The 20,006-nt window shown below is 43.0% G+C and overlaps 3 protein-coding genes across 3 annotated transcripts; all 3 read left to right on the top strand.

Moving 5' to 3' along the window:
* Positions 1–358: 358 nt before the first annotated feature.
* LOC135487706 (solute carrier family 45 member 4-like) lies at positions 359–3,201 on the top strand. The gene is made up of 4 exons (XM_064771751.1): positions 359–362; positions 704–2,081; positions 2,468–2,643; positions 2,835–3,201. Exons 1-4 carry the CDS (start codon positions 360–362, stop codon positions 3,054–3,056), a joined length of 1,779 nt encoding a protein of 592 aa, XP_064627821.1. The 5' UTR covers position 359; the 3' UTR covers positions 3,057–3,201.
* Positions 3,202–9,778: 6,577 nt separating this feature from the next.
* Positions 9,779–14,999, top strand: LOC135488813 (neuronal acetylcholine receptor subunit alpha-7-like). The gene is made up of 9 exons (XM_064773701.1): positions 9,779–9,977; positions 10,505–10,662; positions 11,730–11,774; positions 12,189–12,298; positions 12,579–12,762; positions 13,070–13,343; positions 13,641–13,727; positions 13,990–14,105; positions 14,517–14,999. Exons 1-9 carry the CDS (start codon positions 9,923–9,925, stop codon positions 14,736–14,738), a joined length of 1,251 nt encoding a protein of 416 aa, XP_064629771.1. The 5' UTR covers positions 9,779–9,922; the 3' UTR covers positions 14,739–14,999.
* A 221-nt stretch (positions 15,000–15,220) lies between these two features.
* Positions 15,221–19,941, top strand: LOC135488814 (neuronal acetylcholine receptor subunit alpha-7-like). Its single transcript, XM_064773702.1, has 8 exons — positions 15,221–15,354; positions 16,509–16,696; positions 16,811–16,920; positions 17,263–17,449; positions 17,935–18,208; positions 18,794–18,880; positions 19,281–19,390; positions 19,541–19,941. Exons 1-8 carry the CDS (start codon positions 15,291–15,293, stop codon positions 19,766–19,768), a joined length of 1,248 nt encoding a protein of 415 aa, XP_064629772.1. The 5' UTR covers positions 15,221–15,290; the 3' UTR covers positions 19,769–19,941.
* The last annotated feature ends 65 nt before the right edge of the window (positions 19,942–20,006 follow it).

Raw genomic sequence — 20,006 nt, 5'->3', positions numbered from 1 at the left:
TCCTTCCAAAAGTAAAAATAATGAAAAATATCTTAGATATTCACCAATAAAATATTTCTTTAGAAATTCAAACCGTCTGTTACACGTATCTTAAACCATGCAGTTATGATTTGGACACATGCAATCATGTATGTCTTGTATAAGCAGTGGGCTTATGGAATTATTCATGCCCGCGCCATCACTTCATGCCCGCTACATCACGTGCACTAGATGTCCCGAAAACATGTCTGTTGAAATTACGAACGAATTCTTAAGTACTGAATTAATGCATAATTACAGCAAACAGATAGTACCCTTATGTACCCGTTGTCAGATGATCAGCACTTTGTAATCGGGACTGGAGGAGGCTACTCTTCAACATGGTAAGTCTTGGACCGCGTCTTTCGTTCTCTGGCAATGGGTATATACAGCTGTAGAAAAAATACCCTTAATTCGCAGAAATTAGCACTAGAAGAGGGTACCCATGCTTGTCGCCAAATTCTGAAGTAATTTTGAACCCGTAGATGCTGTATAACAAAACACAATGCTTGTACACATCTATTCATTTGATAACATTCGAACCTGAACGTCTCATCTTAGACTTAGAGTATACTCTAAGGTCTCATTTACATGTACAACATACACATAGGCTCTTTTTCATCAGGGATATAGACCTACCGCGAAAACTGTTTAAATCATCTTTTCAATTCCGTTCCATCTTCAGACTGACGAGAAAGTGCAACTGGTGAAGACGAAAGATGACGACTCCATACCGGAGGTGGTGAAGAAATACCCACATGCCTACCGCCGTAAAACCAGGTGGGAGCTCCTCAGAATGTGCATCGGTGTTGTTGGCATTGATTTCTGCTACGCGGCCGAGACCGCATTCGTCAGTCCAACAATGCTCAAACTGCACGTGCCCGTGACCTTCATGACCTGGGTCTGGGTGACGCCACCCATCTTAGGGCTGATATGCAACCCCTTGCTGGGCTCTCTAAGTGACAGGTGTCGTTCTCGCCTTGGAAGACGTAGACCCTTCATTCTTAGCATGACTGTTGGAGTCCTTCTTGGTCTGCTTCTCCTGCCAAATGGCTACAGTTTAGGGCAACTTCTGGGAGACAAATGCAACCCGTTCCAAGCAGATGGTAACAGTAATTGTTTAAGCAACAACTCTCATTTCGATGGGATTCAAATCAATGCCAATGGTGCCGAGACATCCAGAGGTTTGACCCTCGGCTCAACAGAGAACGAATCCAACTCAATTGGGAACAATTCTATGCTTCTGCTTGACAATCCATCAACTATCGACACTGAATGCGAACTCAATCTCATCTGCCCAATAGGAATTGCCCTAACAGTCATTGGACTCCTTCTCATGGACTTCAGTTGTGATGGCAGCCAGTCCCCCTTCAGGACTTATGTCATCGATCTATGCACAGAAGAGGACCAAGTGCGAGGCTTGACAACCTTTACGATCGTCTCGGGAATCGGTGGTTGTGCAGGTTATGCCATTGGTGGAGTGGACTGGGAGAGTGTGACTGGCAGTTACAGTTTCATCACGCAGCTCCGAGTAGTTTTTGGTGTCGCTTTGGGTCTCCACTTGATTTGTGTGTTGTTTGCGGTGACCAGTTTTGGGGAGATTCCTCTTGATGACCTTCAGGCTGGTAGTGACGATGAAGGCTTGGATCGTGAGGAGCCAAAGCTGGCATTGGACAATACGGAAGCTGGAAACGGTGGTCACCGCCTTGACTATGGCGCTGTTCCCGATAGGCCTACTGAGAAGGCAAAGAACAGCAACGAACACGGGAACAGCAGAACATCCTTCCTCACTTACGCGAAGTCGATAATATGTTTGCCAAAATGTGTCGCCTGGGTTTGTGTCTCAAACTTCTTCCTTTGGATGAGTATCGTGACATGGGCACTTTATTTCACCGATTTTGTTGGCCAGGCTGTGTACCATGGTTCTCCGAGCGCCCCCGACGGATCCGTTGAGAGTAATCTCTACAATGATGGTGTCAGACTCGGCTCGATTGCGCTGGCGATGTATGCTGCTACAAGCTCCATTTATTCCTTGTTCATCGAGAGATTAGTTGGGAGGTTTGGTAAGTGCAGCTAGTATAGGCTAAAGCTATCGATACCGAACTAGAAAAGATAGCTGTCTCACCAAACAGTTTTCGGGCGGCGCTAAAATTGTAGGTCAAATGACAGTTCCACATGCAGAGCGACGTTTGGTGAGATAACCAATGAAATGTACATCCAGTTCGGAATTAAATTTCCATTCTACAGTTGAAACACCTCAAACTTGATATATTTCAGGCAGAGTCCACCGAGAGACTGCTTTTGACGAGTCTACCAACCCGAGAGGTCAATTGCTTAACCAAAACTTCTGTGTTATCATCGTTATTATATCAACCTAAAAACGGTTAACATATAATATATGACATTTTGCATACGCCCTCCAAATACTCAGTTTCTTCTCTTTTTCAAGGAACGCGTGTTGTCTACATGATTGGCCCTGTCGCCAGCATCATTGGAGCAGTGATAATCGCCTCCGTAAGGATAGTCCCAGTCGTCCTGGTGTTCTCACCGACCATTGGCATAACTTACGCGACACTCTTCACCCTGCCTTATATTGTCACTACAAAGTATCATGAGCAAGGGATGGTAAGTATTCAATTTTCGAATTTTGTGTATCACCTCATAACTTTTCGCTCAAGTCAAATGCCACTCATTCTGTTCTCGCTTGCGATTCTTCTTTTTGAGTACGACTTTGTTACACCAATACGCGTTCATTACGGGCTTATCATGCTCAGATGTTGCACATTTTCCCCTAATTTTTCATGTTTTCCTTTCAGTTCAACGATGCCGCTGGGAAAAGTTCTCGTGGTTTAGGAACCGACGTGGCCTTGGTGACCAGCATGTTGTTCCTGGCTCAGATCGTCATCTCCCTCTGTATGGGCGCAATGATTCACGCCACTGGCTCAACCATTACCATCCCAGTGACGTCAGCGATCACGGGGTCAATCGGAGTGATCCTGTCTTCACAAATTACACACCTAGACCAAACGGAAAACTAGATTTTTTTATGAGAATGGCCATCATCAGTCATATCGCATCCGGAGGAAATCGGGGGTTAATGTTCGCTAGGGCCGGGAAGCGAACATTAACCCCTGAATTCCTCAGGATGTCATATCGGGGCGAAGCGAATTCAAACCTATTCCCGCCCAGGGATTTGAATAGACCCTTCACATTCTATAACAATACTGCGTTTTTCTTCTTTTTTTTAGTTAAAATCATTAATTCAAAGACTCTTCAGAAGAATACATTCGTTTACTGCTGCAAGTAATACGGTGATAGAAGAGAAGAGCAACAAACCCAGTTGGGAAATAATAATAATGATGATAATGATGATAATGATGATAATGATGATAATAATAATTACCGACGCCATTGGGTTAGCCATCGAAATAAGAATTTCAGATTCATCAAATGGCGTTACAGACAAGATGTATGTTTAAATATATAATTTGATTCACTTTTACCCGTGATCCGCATATAACAGGTGCAAAACCATACGTTACCACAGAAATATCAAAACGGATGTGTCCATTTGATAAACATAAGCACCATATGGTACACACACGGTGTGTCCGATCAAAGACAATTTTTTTTCCGTACGCGATATCGCTCGTGCATAACTAATATTGGTTGTCATATTCGCAGTTAATCTGGCAATAATGAAAGGTGTGACGGGTGATTACATGTATATACATGATACTGAAGAGAGGGTGATTGTCATTCATAGATATCTCAAATTCGTCGCCTCGGCTCGCTCCTTTCTTCATTAAATATATCCCTCGCGTCAAAGCGTGAAAGTCTCGATGGACCCAGTTAGTACAATGTAGTTTGCGCTGAGGGGCCAAAAAGGATGTGGACATTCCAAGGCCACTAATGGCATGTAAATACCGGTAATGAAAATATGCATTCGACCAATCGTTATTCTGTTTTTGAGATATTCACAAATTTCCTCTGTATTTCCCTTTAACGAGGATCTCCAGTTGGTATTCCACCATACTACATGCTTGAGGTATTCACAAACTTTTCATGTAGCTTTCGATCCCCAAACATAAGGACCTCCTGCATTCCATTTTCTAAAATTGTCCTTTTGACAAAAGGATGATATGTTTTTAATTCATCACACGTCACACGCGTCAAATCTTTATCCATTCGTTCTTTACGATGGCTGTATTCCTGAGTTGCACAGTTTTCTATGTTGCCATAAAGCTTCCTTAACGTTGTTGAAGGGTTGTGCGGAGCAAGGACGTCGAGACCCTCGAAAGGTCTATAATACAAGGGGAAGATGTCACTGCGTTTGTGGGCTTGATGTTTCCACCAAGGGTTCGTATCACGAATATATGGACCGTCTTCCCTGTAGAATGTGACATCGATGAAAGGCCATCGCCATGTTGCCATGGGTATAGTTTTTGAGTCAGCAGTTTTATAGAATTTAATTAAGTTGTCTTTATGATCCACAGCCGTGTACTTTGGCGCAAGTTGGCGCAATATTGTTAGAAGTTTAGGTCTGTCTTTGGTGTTTACCATCAAATCCATATCATCGTCCCATTGAAGTAGGCAATGACATCGCCACGATCCCAACAAACTCCCAGAGAAAAGAAAATATGTAATTCCATGTGCTTTACACGCTTCATCGAAGACGTAAAGGAGTTCAATAAAGGTTTTGTACTGTGCACGGGTCAGCCCTCCAGAAAGAAGCTTGGCTACATCTGCGGGGACAGCTTTTTCAGGTTTTGTTGCATTTTCAGCTAATCTGAATACGCCTGGGACGGATAGCAGTACGCCTCTGGACGATGTGACGCCTATTGGTGTCTTAGATGTACTGTCTGACACCCTACTTAATCGCGTTATCGACGATCCTGGCGTAAATTGTGGGTTCATGAGATATGTCTTTGTGGCGAACATCCCTTTCCTGATGGTGTCCAGGGAGAGAGAAGGTTGGAAAGCGTGGAAGACACCACTGAGGCCGAGGAGAAATAGAACTGCAGCGACTAGAAGGCAGAATCGAAACACTCCCCTTGGTAGTTGGTTGCAATTGCGTATCGTCATTTAGGTGGCTGGTTGGTTGTATAAGACCTGCCGAAAGAAGAAAACATGTCGGTTAAAGGCGTGGCGAATAGCATATGTATTGCTATTGCACAAAATCTTCGCGCATCTTGTGGTATTAGAAAAATTTGGTTCACCCTAGTTTGTTAAAAATAACAATTTCAACGTGACAGCCATACAAACCTTCCTATTGTGTAGAACGGTATATCGTGATATCATGGCAATATTTAATGTTTATTCACCAGTGTTTGTTTTCTGGTTCTGTTTGATCGAGGTATCTTTTGAGAGCCTCGAATTCTCAACAGTGTTCATTCGGTGCACATTATAAAAGTATGCATTTCTACCATCCTCCATCAGCTTGCCTTCGTGGTTCCTATTTTGATTGAGTGTATTAGGTGCGATAGATGGCGTTATTCACAGGAACAACGGTAAGTTGAAAAGTTTTGTTGATACAAGTATGTGAAAATACTGGAACATAAAGTTGGTCAGACTATACAATGTACATAGGTTTCACGATGCAGGACATGCAATCTGGGCATGTCCACTGGCTAATATGAAAACCTCCTGATTTCTTCCGGATGCACAACTTTATATGTTTCTCTCTTCTTATCCTGGAGGAACAGTCCATTGGTCACACTCTTTTGTTCCGCAGGGTATACCGGTATTTTTCAATACGAATCGGGTATTTTGTCAATCGGCTTTCGCCCGTCGGCACTTGTCCACCCTATAACAACAAATAATTGGGCCATTGGAATGTTATTCCTGTTGGTACAGCGTGATTGTTTTCTATGACGCAAGTGTACACAGTATTTACATGTTAGAGGAAGATTCTTTATTGGTCATATTAGGCCTAGTATTCAGGTGACATTTTGCAGTATACATGCGATTGACGAAATGAAGATCTTTACCAGAATTTCGGATAGTAGATCAACATAATGAAGAACACTAGTGTCACTAATTAGTGTACAACATAGGACGTGTATACAACGTATACACTAGAAGACGCATGAACTTTGTCATTAAATAGGCGACAGGATATCCTATCACTCTCCAGTTGACCCGGTTTTCGTAATTATATTACGTCTGGGGTCATCTTAGTTGATTCGCCGTATAAGACCGTCATTGAATGAGGTCAAAGGACCAATAAGTCACAGAAAACAATGCTTCAGCCATTTGTTTTCCCTAGCATTCTCAGCTGAGTTGTTAGACAATCGGTTAACGTTTACGCAAACACACACAACATTCTGAAGAAATCAGGGGTGGATGTTCGCCTCTTCACCAGCATAATATCGCCTCGATCTCCATGCGCCGATTGGAACCATTACCGACGAAAATGTATGACGGCAGTGTTAAAATATATAACTATTGCCTACATGCAAATGCCGTCATGATGTGATCTGCATGCCAGCGTCTCCAAATTCACTTAGAAAATAATTTCACCGACACTAAGTAACGGTACATGCATGTACGTAACATTCTTCCGTATATTTCCTTATGCTGGTTAGGCCTACTCGCCGGTAAGATACTTCACGCCATAAAAATCCATACGACCTACCTGATCGAGACGTTCTGGTATAGCTCTCTCGCTGGTCGGTCGCTGTCAATCTTTGAATCATACAGCGGTTGAAAGACACGTACAGGAATCTTCACTCACCTTAGACTTGTACCCCCGATACATCGGGACATACATCCTGCCCAAGGGCCTCCATGCAGGTTGCATGATTTACATCCAGATGGCTACCGTGAACACAAATTTATGGCGTTGTCGAAACAGTCGATTATAGATTGTGAGAACTTTAACGGAGTGGAGCTCGTTCTTATCTGCAGATGTAAGAAGATCTAGCCATCTCCAGCAGGCCTTCACGTGACTCATTCCATGTAACTCTACTCAAGTGAGTCATAGGGCCTATATTATATGGTTTTGAATCGAGTTATAAGACTTGGTAACCATGGTCTCAATAATGTCAATGCTAAGATAATGACAAACTATGGCTTCCCTCAGGCCCTTAACATTTTGTTGATTCTGCAGCGAATCACCAAATGTGATGTATTTTAAAGCACCCTTTTTATATGGGTTATCTGGACGTTCTCGTTAGGAAAATGGATCAATCAACTCTATTATAACGCCCATTTAAAATACAAATATATGACATTTTGCCACATATTTCACCAAGATTACACCTGAAAGGTTGTTTTGTATGCCAAATGCATTGCGCCGAGAATTGAAGTTCTCCTGTAGTCCACATTTGGTAGGTACATGCTCAACAAATATATTCATGTATTTGTTATCGGTTTTGTGCGCTGTAAGCTCAAACACCGTCTCTGCATGATTGTCCTGAAGCTAGCATACCTGAATGAACCTGTATCTGTTCCTCCCCGACTGGTGTTTTAAAGTCAACTATCATAACTGGATTTCTCCATTTGGCGTCTCTATCAGCTACATGTGCCACACCTGAATATGTTGGATGGAATAATCGCAGTTAACTTACTTGGAAAGAAACTTGCGTGGAATCCTTATCTTGTATTCACGAACACCGTTAATACTTCTCCACATCGAAGTGTCTCAGCGGAGTGTCTCAGCATGCGAAAGCAAATAACCTAATATTGAATCCTCTGCCAAAACGTGAATTTGTTTTACCTAAATAAACATGTCATCATTGTAGGTTAAGGTTGTTTGTCCACGAGCCAAGGGGTATATTCAGCTGGTACGATATCTTCGAACAGTCAACAACCTTCTCAGAGTCAACGAAATCAACGAAATCGATATTTCGTCCATCCCCGAATGATGGTGGATTGAGAAAACAATGTAAGGATATGCATCGCGGCACGGACACAAATTTTTTATTAGGTCTCCCATCGCAAGGAATAAACTCTATGTAGGCACCGGGATTCTACTGTGTAGTCTAATATTGAACCCTCTGGCAAAATGTAAATTTGCTTTTCCTGTTTTTTCCTAAATAAACATGGCATGATTGTATTATCAGCAGTTGGTGCGATAACTTCAAACAGTCAACAACTTTCTGAGGTGTCAACGAAATCGATATTTCCTCCATCCCCGAATGATGGCGGATTGATAAAAACAATTTAAAAGATATGCACCTTGGCCCAGATTAGGTCCGCGATCGCAAGGATAGGCTTTCCCCATCTGTATAAACTCTAAGCCCATATTGGGATAAATGTACTGACCTCTTGCCAAAAACGTTCCAATGTGGTTACTAAGTGCAAATATGTATCAAATTTATCTTTTGTGTGCGTTTAAAATGTGAATACTGCCGGAAAGGAACTGAACAGATGGGCAACAAGTGTTCAGCAATTCCTCCTGATTCTTTTGTATGCCTATGCATGGCGTCAAATTCCAAAATCGATACGAGCATATGCCGATAATTGATCGCTTACGTACAGAGGATGCATGCACTTGCGACAACGCGTGCAGTGAATGTCACATTTCATGTAGGTTTTATGGGTTTTTACTCTTTTCTCGCATTATACTAATTATCTGTTACCTTGATTTATTATAACCAATGACAGAAAGAAAAAAAGTTTTTCTAATTATGACCTTAGCAACATGTACACCGCATAAAATGTGCATTTAATAATTGATTAATGTTCATAGAACCATTATCAAGCAGTCCAATTTGAAATAATAGCCTTACCATCACAACCTCAGATGACAGTGAAGTGTAAGGTCTATCTCCACATTGAGCGTGTCACGCCACGTGACATTTCACGGATACGGCCAAGACCCGTATACACAGGACATCAAAGGGGGGGGGGGGGGAGAAAGGCGGACCGAATTCACGTAACTAAATAAATCTCAGGAAGAATACGTCCGCCGAAATGTTATACTCCGACGTACGATATGACAGTGTAACAGAGGAAAAACATCAAGGTCCAACCGGGGATAATTTGTTTAGATGCTGGTGTGTCTTTGGATAATTAATTAACCCTTTGTATCACGGAAGAACCCGGTTGTGAGGACACTTTCCCGAACAGGGGGAGTATGTAGTGGTGGCATCATTCCTACTAGCCCAGGCTAGAGGGAAATTCCCTTTAGCTCAGTCGTTAGAGTGATGGCCTTATAAGCGAGAGGTCCCGAGTTCAATCCCCGGTTAGACCTTAATGTTTTTCCTATGTTACAACAGGAAGGCCCGAAACTTAATCCAGCCCTGGGACCCTATAGGGTTCCCTCTGAAAACTTTTTATCAATGATATACATGTACATGTATGTAAATATTCTCAATGATCTGAGACTAGTGTGCGGTCTGCCGTTGACGATAAGGAACGCTCGAACATGTCGAAAGGAATTCGAAAAGCTCTGTTTGGGTTAATACTTGATTCATGTAACTACCAAAAAGCGATTGATACCTAACTGGAGGTTGGTTTGTCTTATCATACACAGCGAGGGGGCACCCCGTATAGGCTTTAACCAACAGTGTTGACCGTAACTGAAGTGTTTAAGAATGTTCACATGTTCATCTATGTGATATTAATGATGCAGCGAAAAGATCCCAATCATATGAAACACATACTTAGTTAATTAAGTTATGAATTGATTGAATGTAATGATACCTTGATAAAATGGTCAGTATTTTTGCTGTCAAATTGTTAAATTTATTGCAGTAAAATGGGGACGAGAATATCCTCTAAAATGTAGGTTAACAACCTGTATTATTAAAGGGTCAACGATTCATGGATTACATTGATAGGCCTTCCTCACCAGGAGGAATCGCGGTGGCCCAAATGAGGTAAAGGTACTTGAATTATATATTTCGGGGTGGGGTTATGTACCAACCAGTCTACGGAGCTCTTTCAACGTTGAAACATGGATACATTCTGCACTCTTCGGAATCTGGCGGTTTGTCTGTGTTTCCTTGCAGGTAAGTTTGATTTATCTTTCACACTGTCTTTTGCATTTTTACAACAAATGTTTCTGGTGCAGAGCATTTTGAACTGAAGACAAAATTTCTACAGCCTCCAATACTCGCAGCATCATTCGAATCGAGAGTGCAGTATCACTCTGCATGATTGTCAGCCATGGCGCAATTTTGTCCCTCAACGCGTCTCCTAGGTTACTTCACGTGTTTTCCTCCTCAAAACTAAAACAAAAACATCGTCGTGCTATGCCGCTCTTTCAAAATCGCAATAATCCACTACACTCGGATATTCACGCATCAAAGTAAAAACGGCCGAGACATAAGCGTGTGACCCTTCTGAAGAGCAACAACTGAAATGCAACAGTCGAAGTAAATGCAAACTTGTGTACACATGATTACAACTTAAAACTGATTTGTAACATGGTAGCAAGGCGTAGTGTGGAGAAAGAATGCTCTCATTTTAATGTCGAGATGACGCAGGCATTGGCTCTAGTTTTAGAAACTTCATAGTTTATATCAAATTTTTTTAGGACCATCATTCGGACAAGTCTTAGTAAGCACTGAGCAAAAGTTGACCAAGAAGCTATTTACGGACAGCAACTATGACAAGGAAATTTTCCCCTCCAAGACGGCCAATGACACGCTAAAGGTTTCCCTTGGTTTGGCTGTAATCAGCTTGATCGATGTGGTAAGTTCAATTATTCTTACAGCGGAACAAGAGCCGGGAGGTGCATGGATGCCAGAAAGGGTGCTCACCAGTTGACTAAATGTGATATCATTGAGCAAAAGCATGGATCTACATGTAACTTTTAAGTCACACTTAAAAACATATCTTTTTAGGAAGCACTTTTTCGGTGACAATGCACTCTAGAATGTTTTATAGTCATCTTGTCTCTAATTGTCTTACCTAATGTCTTATAGTCTCAGTTTTATCAATCATTGTTTTACACAGCAAAATTATTGTATGCATTGAATTTTTTTTTTTTTTTTTTTTTGTAAAGCGCCTTGAAGTGTTTTACAAAAGGCGCTATATAAATTGTTTTAATAATAATAATAATAATAATAATAATGATAATAATAATAATAATAATAAGTAAATACATGTTTATCTAAGTTCGTTTTTTTGTTAGGGAACTCTACGTCAGAGGATGTGTTACGTACGCCTGATAGCAATCAGTTTTTGAATATCAATGTTGCACTGACTATTGCTCCGGACGATAGTTAATAGTTGACACAAAAAAAGATCATAAACTTTTTTAAGCATGTGGTCGAGGTCAATACTTGTTGTTTCCAGTTTGTTTGATCTCAAAACCTGCATTAGTTACTGGGACAAGAGCAATCAAATTTGCATTTTTTGACACTTCTGCACCCAAGCAGGCCTTATTTGGGTTTATGAATAGCAGCATAAGTGTCATACCTATAGCTCATTATGACACTTATAGTTATGATCGGCCGCGCTGATATATGTTATGGTGGTGGGGCGGGGTCAGGACGAGCTTGATAATCTACCAATCTACGCAAAATATACAAACTGCTCTTCAGTTAATTTGTAAGATTGCTATATGGGTGCAGAAGATGTTTTGAATGACTCTTTTAAGCTTCGATTCCGTTGTGTAGTGCTAAGTGTCTAAGACATCGTAAACATCGGTAAATTTGGAGAGCTTTGTGGGTGTACTGCTCTCTCCCATCAAAATGAAGTAAAAACTCAAGTAGAGCGCTGTTATCATATCCCTGTTTTATAAACTTTCTCTTCAGGACGAAAAGAACCAGGCCCTGGTTGTCAACGGCTGGGTGAGAATGGTAAGAACTCTTCATAAAGGCTATGGCACAGATCTCAGCGCCATCAAGCAGAGCTAATCGGAACAGACTGTGTCCAGGCAGTGGTTTAGGAAGCGTCCGAGGACACGAGTCAGTATACGGAAGTGGGGTGGATCCCGGGGTGGGTCCCTTTGCCATCATCATGATCGGGTGCTAGCGAAATTAGATGTGGTCTGACTGTGGCCAGCCATCCCCATTTTCAACAGCACCGTGGAGATAACAAGCTAGGCTGGTGACACTGTGGATAATTCTATGAGCAAACTCGCGGTGCATATTGAAAAAAACCACGACATCGCGCCGGCATATTCTTCATATTGTGTCCACTTCTGTTGCACAATTTGTTGCTGTTGCTGCTGCTGTTGCTTGTTGCTTATTAATAACATCCCTCTTTTTCAGAAATGGAATGATTATCGCCTGCGATGGGACCCTGCCGCCTATGACGGCATCAGTTTACTCCGCGTCAGTGACCAGAGGGTTTGGCGGCCAGATATCTTCCTTTACAACAAGTAAGTCACGTCCAACGTGAGGGGTTGGCAAAAGTCCGTTCATCTCGATCCCACCTTAACAAATTCACTGAAATCCTTTTTCGTAGGCCGTGGATATGCTTAGTCTATTCCTTTTCTATCAGTAATTGTTAAGTCGAAGTGATGCTAACTGCGCGTGATGGGAACATTAGCTGTTGTGTTCGTAGTGGCCTTCTTGATTTGGAATTTCCAATGGATTTGGTATGGAAGTGTATTCCATGGTCACAGCTATATGTAGCTGTATGTAATCATTTCTTTGCAGTGCCAAATCTGCATACACTTATGCAGACCAACAAGTTAACGTCATTGTCTACAGCGATGGTCACATTATATGGATCCCTCCCAAACAGATCATGTCCCACTGTGCAATGGATATGAGAAAGTTTCCCTTCGATCAACACATGTGTCACCTCGCGTTTGGCTCTTGGTCGTTCGATGGTAATAGGGTACGTAATCTTGCTCGTGGCGTCCAGACGCGAAGATGCACCTGTGTAGCGACCAATCACCAAGATGAATCTTGTGGCGTCCAGACGCCAAGACATGCATGCCCAATGCTTCCTGCCACCAAGAAATATGGGCAAAGTCCTGTTGCATTAATATCCGCAAATCTCCATTGAAAAGTTCGGTTGGTCTTTTTGAAAGTTATGTTTCTACGGATATCAGGCCAGCAAGCGTTTTTTTCTGCAGTGGTACAAAACAGCGTTGTGTATAACCACGCAGTAGGTTGATTTATCGACTGTTTTACCTTTACAGCTGGACCTCGAAAACTTCGGAAAGGATTACACGATCGACCTGGCTGACTTCGCCCCTCACGACGAATGGGATATCATCCGGAATACAGGGGCAAGGAGTGACAAGTTCTACGCGTGTTGTGAAGAACCTTATCCAGAGATCACCTACAATATCACCATCTCGCGAAAATCATCGTACTACTCCCAGATCTTCATCGGGCCTGCTGTCGTTATGACCTTGCTCATACCGTTTATTTTCTTGCTGCCGCCGGAGTCGGGCGAGAAAGTCACTCTAGGTAATGCAGATACATGTATTGTGGAGGTCAAACATTCGCTGCGTTGTGGATCTAGTGGCATCTTGACTCTCAATTGAGCGTTCGTACATCGCTACATCATAACTATAAAACTACGGGGATCAAGCAGCCTACAGAGACGACCATGAAATCAAAATGAATAGGGTATTGTCAATGAGAAATCAAATTCGTACAATATAGTTGTGTCTGCTAGACTACATGTATTTTGCGTTGCAAAAGAGTGTTTTGTTGCTAACGCCCGATATTTCTGAAATCTGACTGGTAGTCCGGTTTTTGCAGGTGTTGGTATTATGATCTGCCTCGTCCTGATGGTCCTGATGATGGAAGGATTCCTGCCATCCGCACTCTCCACGGCACCGATCATTGGTAAGAATGACATCACTAACATATGCATGCGAATATATCAAGGAACTTTAGAGATTTGGCAAAATGCGACTATACAAAGGAAATATCATAACATAATAGCCATCGGGAAAAACATATTTGGTAGTTTTGATACTCAATGATTACAGTCATGCAAATTTGTAGCTTTCGGGCGTCATTGAAAAGCTCCACGAAAGACCTTGTACAGTTGACATTCCCAGATGACATCCAGGCAATACACATCTCATTTCAAATCCTATTCCAGCCATGTATTACACGTCCAGCTTCATCCTTATGGGAATCTCTGTGGCATTCTCCGTGAGGACCTTAGGAATGTACTGGCATGGCTCGAACTCATCTCCACCAGCACTGCTATCAAAGGTATACTCCTTCATAGCTCCCCTTTATGCAAAGCTTCTAACAGTCCAGTACCGTACCGGATATAAACAAACTTGTAAACTGACACCTGCATTGCAAACAACCTAAGGCTAGAAAGACAATTCCGATGTAGCATCATCCCTGACTGAGATGAACCTACGACTACAGCACTATACTCTATGTGAGAGGAGCCAAGGAAAGCGGGGTACCGGGAAGGCCGCCTACACGTATGACTACCAATTCTTATGTTGACGACCACTGTCATGACTGACTGTGAAATGCTTTGTCGTTTGGGTTGCTCTTTTTTTAGGGCAAAAGATGTGATATTAATCAGATTCTTGGAAACTCTCTTCCGGTTTCCATCCCTTGTTGATTACAACTGATACTCAGCTCAACTTCGAATCTCTCTTCTAGGTATTCGTTGATGGCCTGGGCCGCTGCCTCTGCGTGAAGAGGGATAACTACTCGGGCGTTTCCAACGATGAGGGCCGAGGGGATTCGGACATTGAGGTGAAGTCACCTAAGACCGGTCACGGCCGCAAGGAGTGGAGGCTCATCTCCATTGTGGTGGATCGACTCCTTTGGATCATATTCATGGTGGTCGCAATTATTATGACCATTGCCTTATTTGTCTAGTAATAAGGAGATTTCTTATTCTCATCTACTATATATGTAATTAGTACAAATGATATGTAGATTAGCATAAACATCTGAGTTGTTTGTATTTATGTGTCTAGGTGGTGAAAGATAAATACCCTTAGTGTTTTCACCTCGAACTAATTCTACCGTATATGCAAGTACACTTCCGTTGTTCACACTTTTTGTATTCATCTGATCATAAATTAACGCATCTTTATCTTTTTGTCTATAAATTTATAATAAAGGCTTTCTACTCTACGCAATTTTCTGTCGTCCATAATAATACATGTAAGAGTGACTAAAACATACCTGGAGCGAATAATTTTGCTTGGTGATTTCGCATATACAAAGTAACTGTAACCACATGCGTTGTCGGAATCGCGTTTCGGGGCTGCATGAGCCGTCAACAGTAATTTATTTGTAATCTACTAGTAATTTAAACTAGGACAAGGCCTCATCACGAGTAATGAGCCTGCATGTCCTGGTATGCGCAGAAGCTTGTTCTTTCTCGTGCAGTCACCACACCAACCGGTGTGATAGTGTGCAAAAATGAAGACAACATTACTTCTTGTTGGATTATGCCACCTCCTTGGACTGGGGATAACATTAGTCGGTAAGTTGCAACTTCCGATACTGCCTTACTCGGTGGGGCCGCTCAAAATGATGAATCAAACTACCGGTACTTAGTTAGCTGGTAGCGTATGGTAGTTTGGATGTCATTGTTTTGGTGTTCAGGGGCGTTTTCTATGGCAGCTGCACATCGGTCGATGTGACACTTGTCATCTTGATCACACTACAGTGAGCATGTGGCAGTGTATCGGTGGTCTCCCCGGTCAGTCCATTTCGTCATTCTATATGTATTCATACTGTCTCATAGGAGGAGGGACGAGACCGGCCCACCGCATCCGGAGTGTATGTACCGGTAACACACACAGAACACCCATTTTACGATCGACCATATTGACCCCCCATTGCTCTGCTTCAAGACAACGCGCGTATGGGCGGAGGCTGATGGAGGCAATACCGCTGGAAGTTCAGTCTGCTATCTGACTAAATGCTTTAGGTTGAATTAGAACAAAAACCTTTTTTCGATACCCAAATTAGGCGTTTATTCAATCTCAAGGTCCCTGTTCTGATATCGAAATCATGGGTCTTGTTGGAAATTATGCAATAATAAATCAGTGACCAAATATGAAGCACGTTGCACGTAACTTACATATTGTAATTGCCAAAATTACAATAATTGATACAATAATTGCAGTTATTCGCCGAGGAATAAATCCTGGACCTTCTACACTCGGCCTCAACGCACTCCTGGTACGTGCGTGTACGTGTTTCTAGGCCAAGTGTCATTGCCATGTGCACTTCTGACCCCGGCTTCCCTGCGATTGATATGCTGATAACGCCTGTAAAAAGCATGGCAGAGAAGCCAGCATCGCCATTTCTTCGTCGCACTATCACTTCGGCTTCTGTAAAGCTTTTGTAACACCAGTATGAAACATTACGCCGGTCACTTCTGAGGTCGCACGATGTGATAGAGAGCGAAATTCTCTGGGACATTATTTTGATAGGGTACATTTCCTCCGCCCTGATCATGATAAATAACACCAAGCTTTGGCCAAGTAATATGAATCTTGCCTATCCTAGAGGAGGGGGGAGGAGGGGTTCAGGATAAATCGATATTTGCCGCATTGATGGATGCATGATTTTGGTATGCTTATGACCTATCGGAAGGATTACTGGTAATCTTACGGGGTTTTTTTCCAGCTGCCGATGCCTTCAACGATGATCACCGGCTGATTACAGATCTTTTCAACTCTTCAACCTACGTTACCGATGTATTTCCCAGGAAGAACAATTCACACACAATGAGAGTCGACTTTGGTTTGGCTGCAGTGGGCGTCGACCTTGACGAGCTGAACAAGATTCTTCACATTCATGCCTGGCTGAAAATGGTAAGCACTTTTGGCCGGGCCGGGTCATTCTATTGATTGCTTTTATGGCTTTATCCCAGAAAAAAAGATTTTACTTTACTTCATGAGTTCAATCTGGTAACGTCTATTTTTTAGGTCTGGAAGGACCCACGCCTTGCATGGGATCCTGCTAAATATGGCGGTGTGAAAGTCCTTCGTGCAAGCGATCGACGTGTTTGGAAACCGGACATCGAACTTTACAACAGGTAACATGAACAAGTGCGGCTGTCGATTCAAACCCTATATTCCCCCTCCCCTCGTTCAGAGATCGACGATGATCCGATGATCGCTGGAAATTCCGATTTTTTTCTATCGACGATTTGACATTTACCATTTTAATTTGCCCCGTGACATGTTGACCAACTGGATCGAATCGTTCTTATCGTTTAATCGGGATATGCAGCACGCGTTTGTAAAGTTCGCGTTCAGTGGTTTTGTTCAAGATAAAAATGATAATGATAATGATATTAATAATGATATGCCAGCAATAAATTGTAGTGAGAGTCTGGTAAAGTTGGGTTTTCCCTGTGGGTTTTCCCTCTTTTCAGCGCAGAGGACTCGCGACTTTTCCCCCAAGATAACCATATACATGTCGTGATATACAGTGATGGCACCGTGCTCTGGATTCCGACCAGAGAACTGCAAGCGAAATGCGCGATGGACCTAAGGCGTTTCCCATTTGACTCACACACGTGTGCTCTCAAGTTTGGGTCATGGACTTTTGATGGATTTAAGGTAAACCGTTTCACAACCATATAAGACACTAGGATGCAATAGGCCCAACGTATACATAAATATTGCAATCAAAAGCTCTTCGCGAGAAAGATGCATGTATCTTTCCGAGTGGCGAAGACGTGACATAACTTGAATATATTTCATTCAGGCCCTGGGACAGTCGTTCTCGGCCCGCCACTGAATATATACATTCAGAATCATTTGATAGTTTTGGTCAAACTCCTTCATGCGGGAGTTTCCGATTTGGCCCGCCCTCCGACGGGGTTGCGTTTAGCTGTGGTCCTTTTTTCTGGTAATCACCCGTCGATTTACGGCAAAATTTGCTCTCGCATCGCAATGCCAAATCATATCTACAGGGGTGCTGCTACCGAGAAATATAGGTCCTCAAGCTACTATATTATAAGGAACGATCAAAACTCCGCGAGCCATCGCATCGCGCCCGGAAACACAAATCTGAATTGACGATATCTCGCCTTTTATTGCAGATCGATCTCGATTTCTATGAAGGACGCCGCGCCATCGACATGAATGATTTTGTGCAGCACAGTGAGTGGGACGTCACCAAGACCCTCGGGGAGAAGTCGGTCAGGTATTACCCATGCTGTACGGAACCTTACCCTTCCCTCCAATTCAATATCACCTTTAAAAGGCGGGCGACCTACTACTCCAATATCTTCATCGGGCCGGCTGTCGTGATGGCGATGCTGATTCCTCTAACCTTCCTCATGCCGTCAGAATCAGGGGAGAAGGTCACACTAGGCAAGTATTCGCAAAGCATTTTTTAAATATGTTATTGATTCTTGTGTAATAACTCAATTCACTGGCTAGAACTGACGAGTGCTCAATTTTTGACAGTTGTCTCGATATGGACAGTCTGCGATGGTCCAGGGCAACATCTATCGTCTCGCTTGGGTATTGCCATTTGGAGAAAAGGGACAGTTTACTAGAAACTTGTCGAGCGAGAAGCCGCATCACAAGACGATTCCTAAAGAAGGGGGACAACTCGTTCAGATAAAGCACCTCCCGTGTTAGGCCTATCCTTTCCACGACAGCAGAGAGAAGACTGGCCGAATTGGAGAGTCGGATGAGCTCTTCAAGCTGTCGCTCGACGTACGTCATGGGTGGTCGAGGACATTTCTTCTACGTTCATCAGAGGTATCTCTCTGTAACTTATACTCCCGACGAACCCCGTTGCGGCGAGGTGTAGTCCACAACTTCAGGATCAGATTGGGGGAAATCTAGTCTGGTCACTGACACAAACAAACAGATTAATATAGGTCAAGGCCTACCCGGTAATGGTTACAGGGTTTTGACTGTCAAGAGAACCTTATTTTTCTTTTCCAGGTGGAGCAATAATGATCTGTCTCATTCTGATGGTACTGCTGCTGGAGAACTACCTACCGTCTGCACTGTCCACCGCATCGCTCATTGGTAAGCTCTTCAAATGACGTCGCCTTGGGATTCACCGAGGTGTTTCCCGACGATTTTATTGGGATCAGGTTACTACAGCCCTGCAACGTTTAAAAATCAGTCCTATCCTCGTTCAGTGATTGTTTAGGCACCGGGATGACTGGAATGGTATATGTCTAGAAGAGACAAATTAAACTATAAGTGTCAGCCCGGCATTACCTTGAGACATTCTGTCTTTGAATACCCCGCCCATGGCCACGCACCCCTGGACCACCGCAGATGTGGTAGAGTCTCCATTCGTGATCTACCAGACAACACTCCCAACTATCAGTGGAACAATCTAAGACCATGACCTCGAGCGAATGAGAGATAAAAGTGATCACTAGTCTTCATGGTGATGAAAGTTTTTCTCTATTTCCAGCCATGTATTACACGTCGAGCTTCATCATGATGGGCGTCTCCCTGGCTCTGTCTGCGCTGACTTCAAACCTGAGCCGTTGGCAATCTCAACCACCCGCTGCATTGTCTCAGGTATGTTATTTGGTCTTTGTGACTTGTTCATCTGTTCAAAACTGTGATCTAAAAATCCCGACTCGACGTGTAAGGAACTCGCCCTCGAAACGATCCATCACATTTCGCCAACCCAACCATAAACATATTGTTGTATTTGTGTCATTCCAGATCATGATCGGATGTTTTGGCCGCATCCTGTGCGTAAACCCCACCACCCATTCGAGCGTGAAAGAACATGACGATCCCGGGAACAAGGGTCAGGCGGATGAGGTCAGGATGGTTGAACCCAGAAAGGTGGTCAACGAATGGAGAGTCATCTCTATCGTCATGGATAGACTGCTGGCTGTCGTCTTCCTCGTGGCGGTCGTGATACTGACCATCGCAATCTTCGCTTGATATGGAATCGAAGGCAGGTGCCATGAGAGCTTTATAGACCGGAGGTTATATGACGTAATGACGACATGTACTTTTAGTATAGTTCCAAAGATTTAACCGCATTATAGCACATGGAAGCTTGCACCTGTTTCTACCGGGTGCATCAGAATAAATGTAGAGTGATTCTCTCTAGACTCTTTTGTTGTTGTTTTCTCAGTTACCATACTGATACAGCGTTGACAATGAAACACAAACGCAA

The sequence above is a fragment of the Lineus longissimus genome, chromosome 5, assembly GCF_910592395.1.
Source record: "Lineus longissimus chromosome 5, tnLinLong1.2, whole genome shotgun sequence".
Lineage (NCBI taxonomy): Eukaryota > Metazoa > Nemertea > Pilidiophora > Heteronemertea > Lineidae > Lineus > Lineus longissimus.
The sequence above is the reverse complement of the archived record's forward strand: the minus strand, read 5'-3'. Positions and strand labels throughout refer to the sequence as shown.

Excerpts from the sequence above, each read along its gene's own strand:
- LOC135487706 (XM_064771751.1), top strand. Across the intron at positions 2,082-2,467 it reads GAGATTAGTTGGGAGGTTTG|GAACGCGTGTTGTCTACATG; the intron begins GTAAGTGCAGCT and ends CTCTTTTTCAAG. Across the intron at positions 2,644-2,834 it reads AGTATCATGAGCAAGGGATG|TTCAACGATGCCGCTGGGAA; the intron begins GTAAGTATTCAA and ends TTTTCCTTTCAG.
- LOC135488813 (XM_064773701.1), top strand. The coding sequence starts at position 9,923 with ATGGATACATTCTGCACTCTTCGGAATCTGGCGGTTTGTCTGTGTTTC. Across the intron at positions 12,299-12,578 it reads GATATCTTCCTTTACAACAA|TGCCAAATCTGCATACACTT; the intron begins GTAAGTCACGTC and ends ATTTCTTTGCAG. Across the intron at positions 12,763-13,069 it reads GGTCGTTCGATGGTAATAGG|CTGGACCTCGAAAACTTCGG; the intron begins GTACGTAATCTT and ends TTACCTTTACAG.
- LOC135488814 (XM_064773702.1), top strand. The coding sequence starts at position 15,291 with ATGAAGACAACATTACTTCTTGTTGGATTATGCCACCTCCTTGGACTG. Across the intron at positions 18,881-19,280 it reads GTCCACCGCATCGCTCATTG|CCATGTATTACACGTCGAGC; the intron begins GTAAGCTCTTCA and ends CTCTATTTCCAG. Across the intron at positions 19,391-19,540 it reads CACCCGCTGCATTGTCTCAG|ATCATGATCGGATGTTTTGG; the intron begins GTATGTTATTTG and ends GTGTCATTCCAG.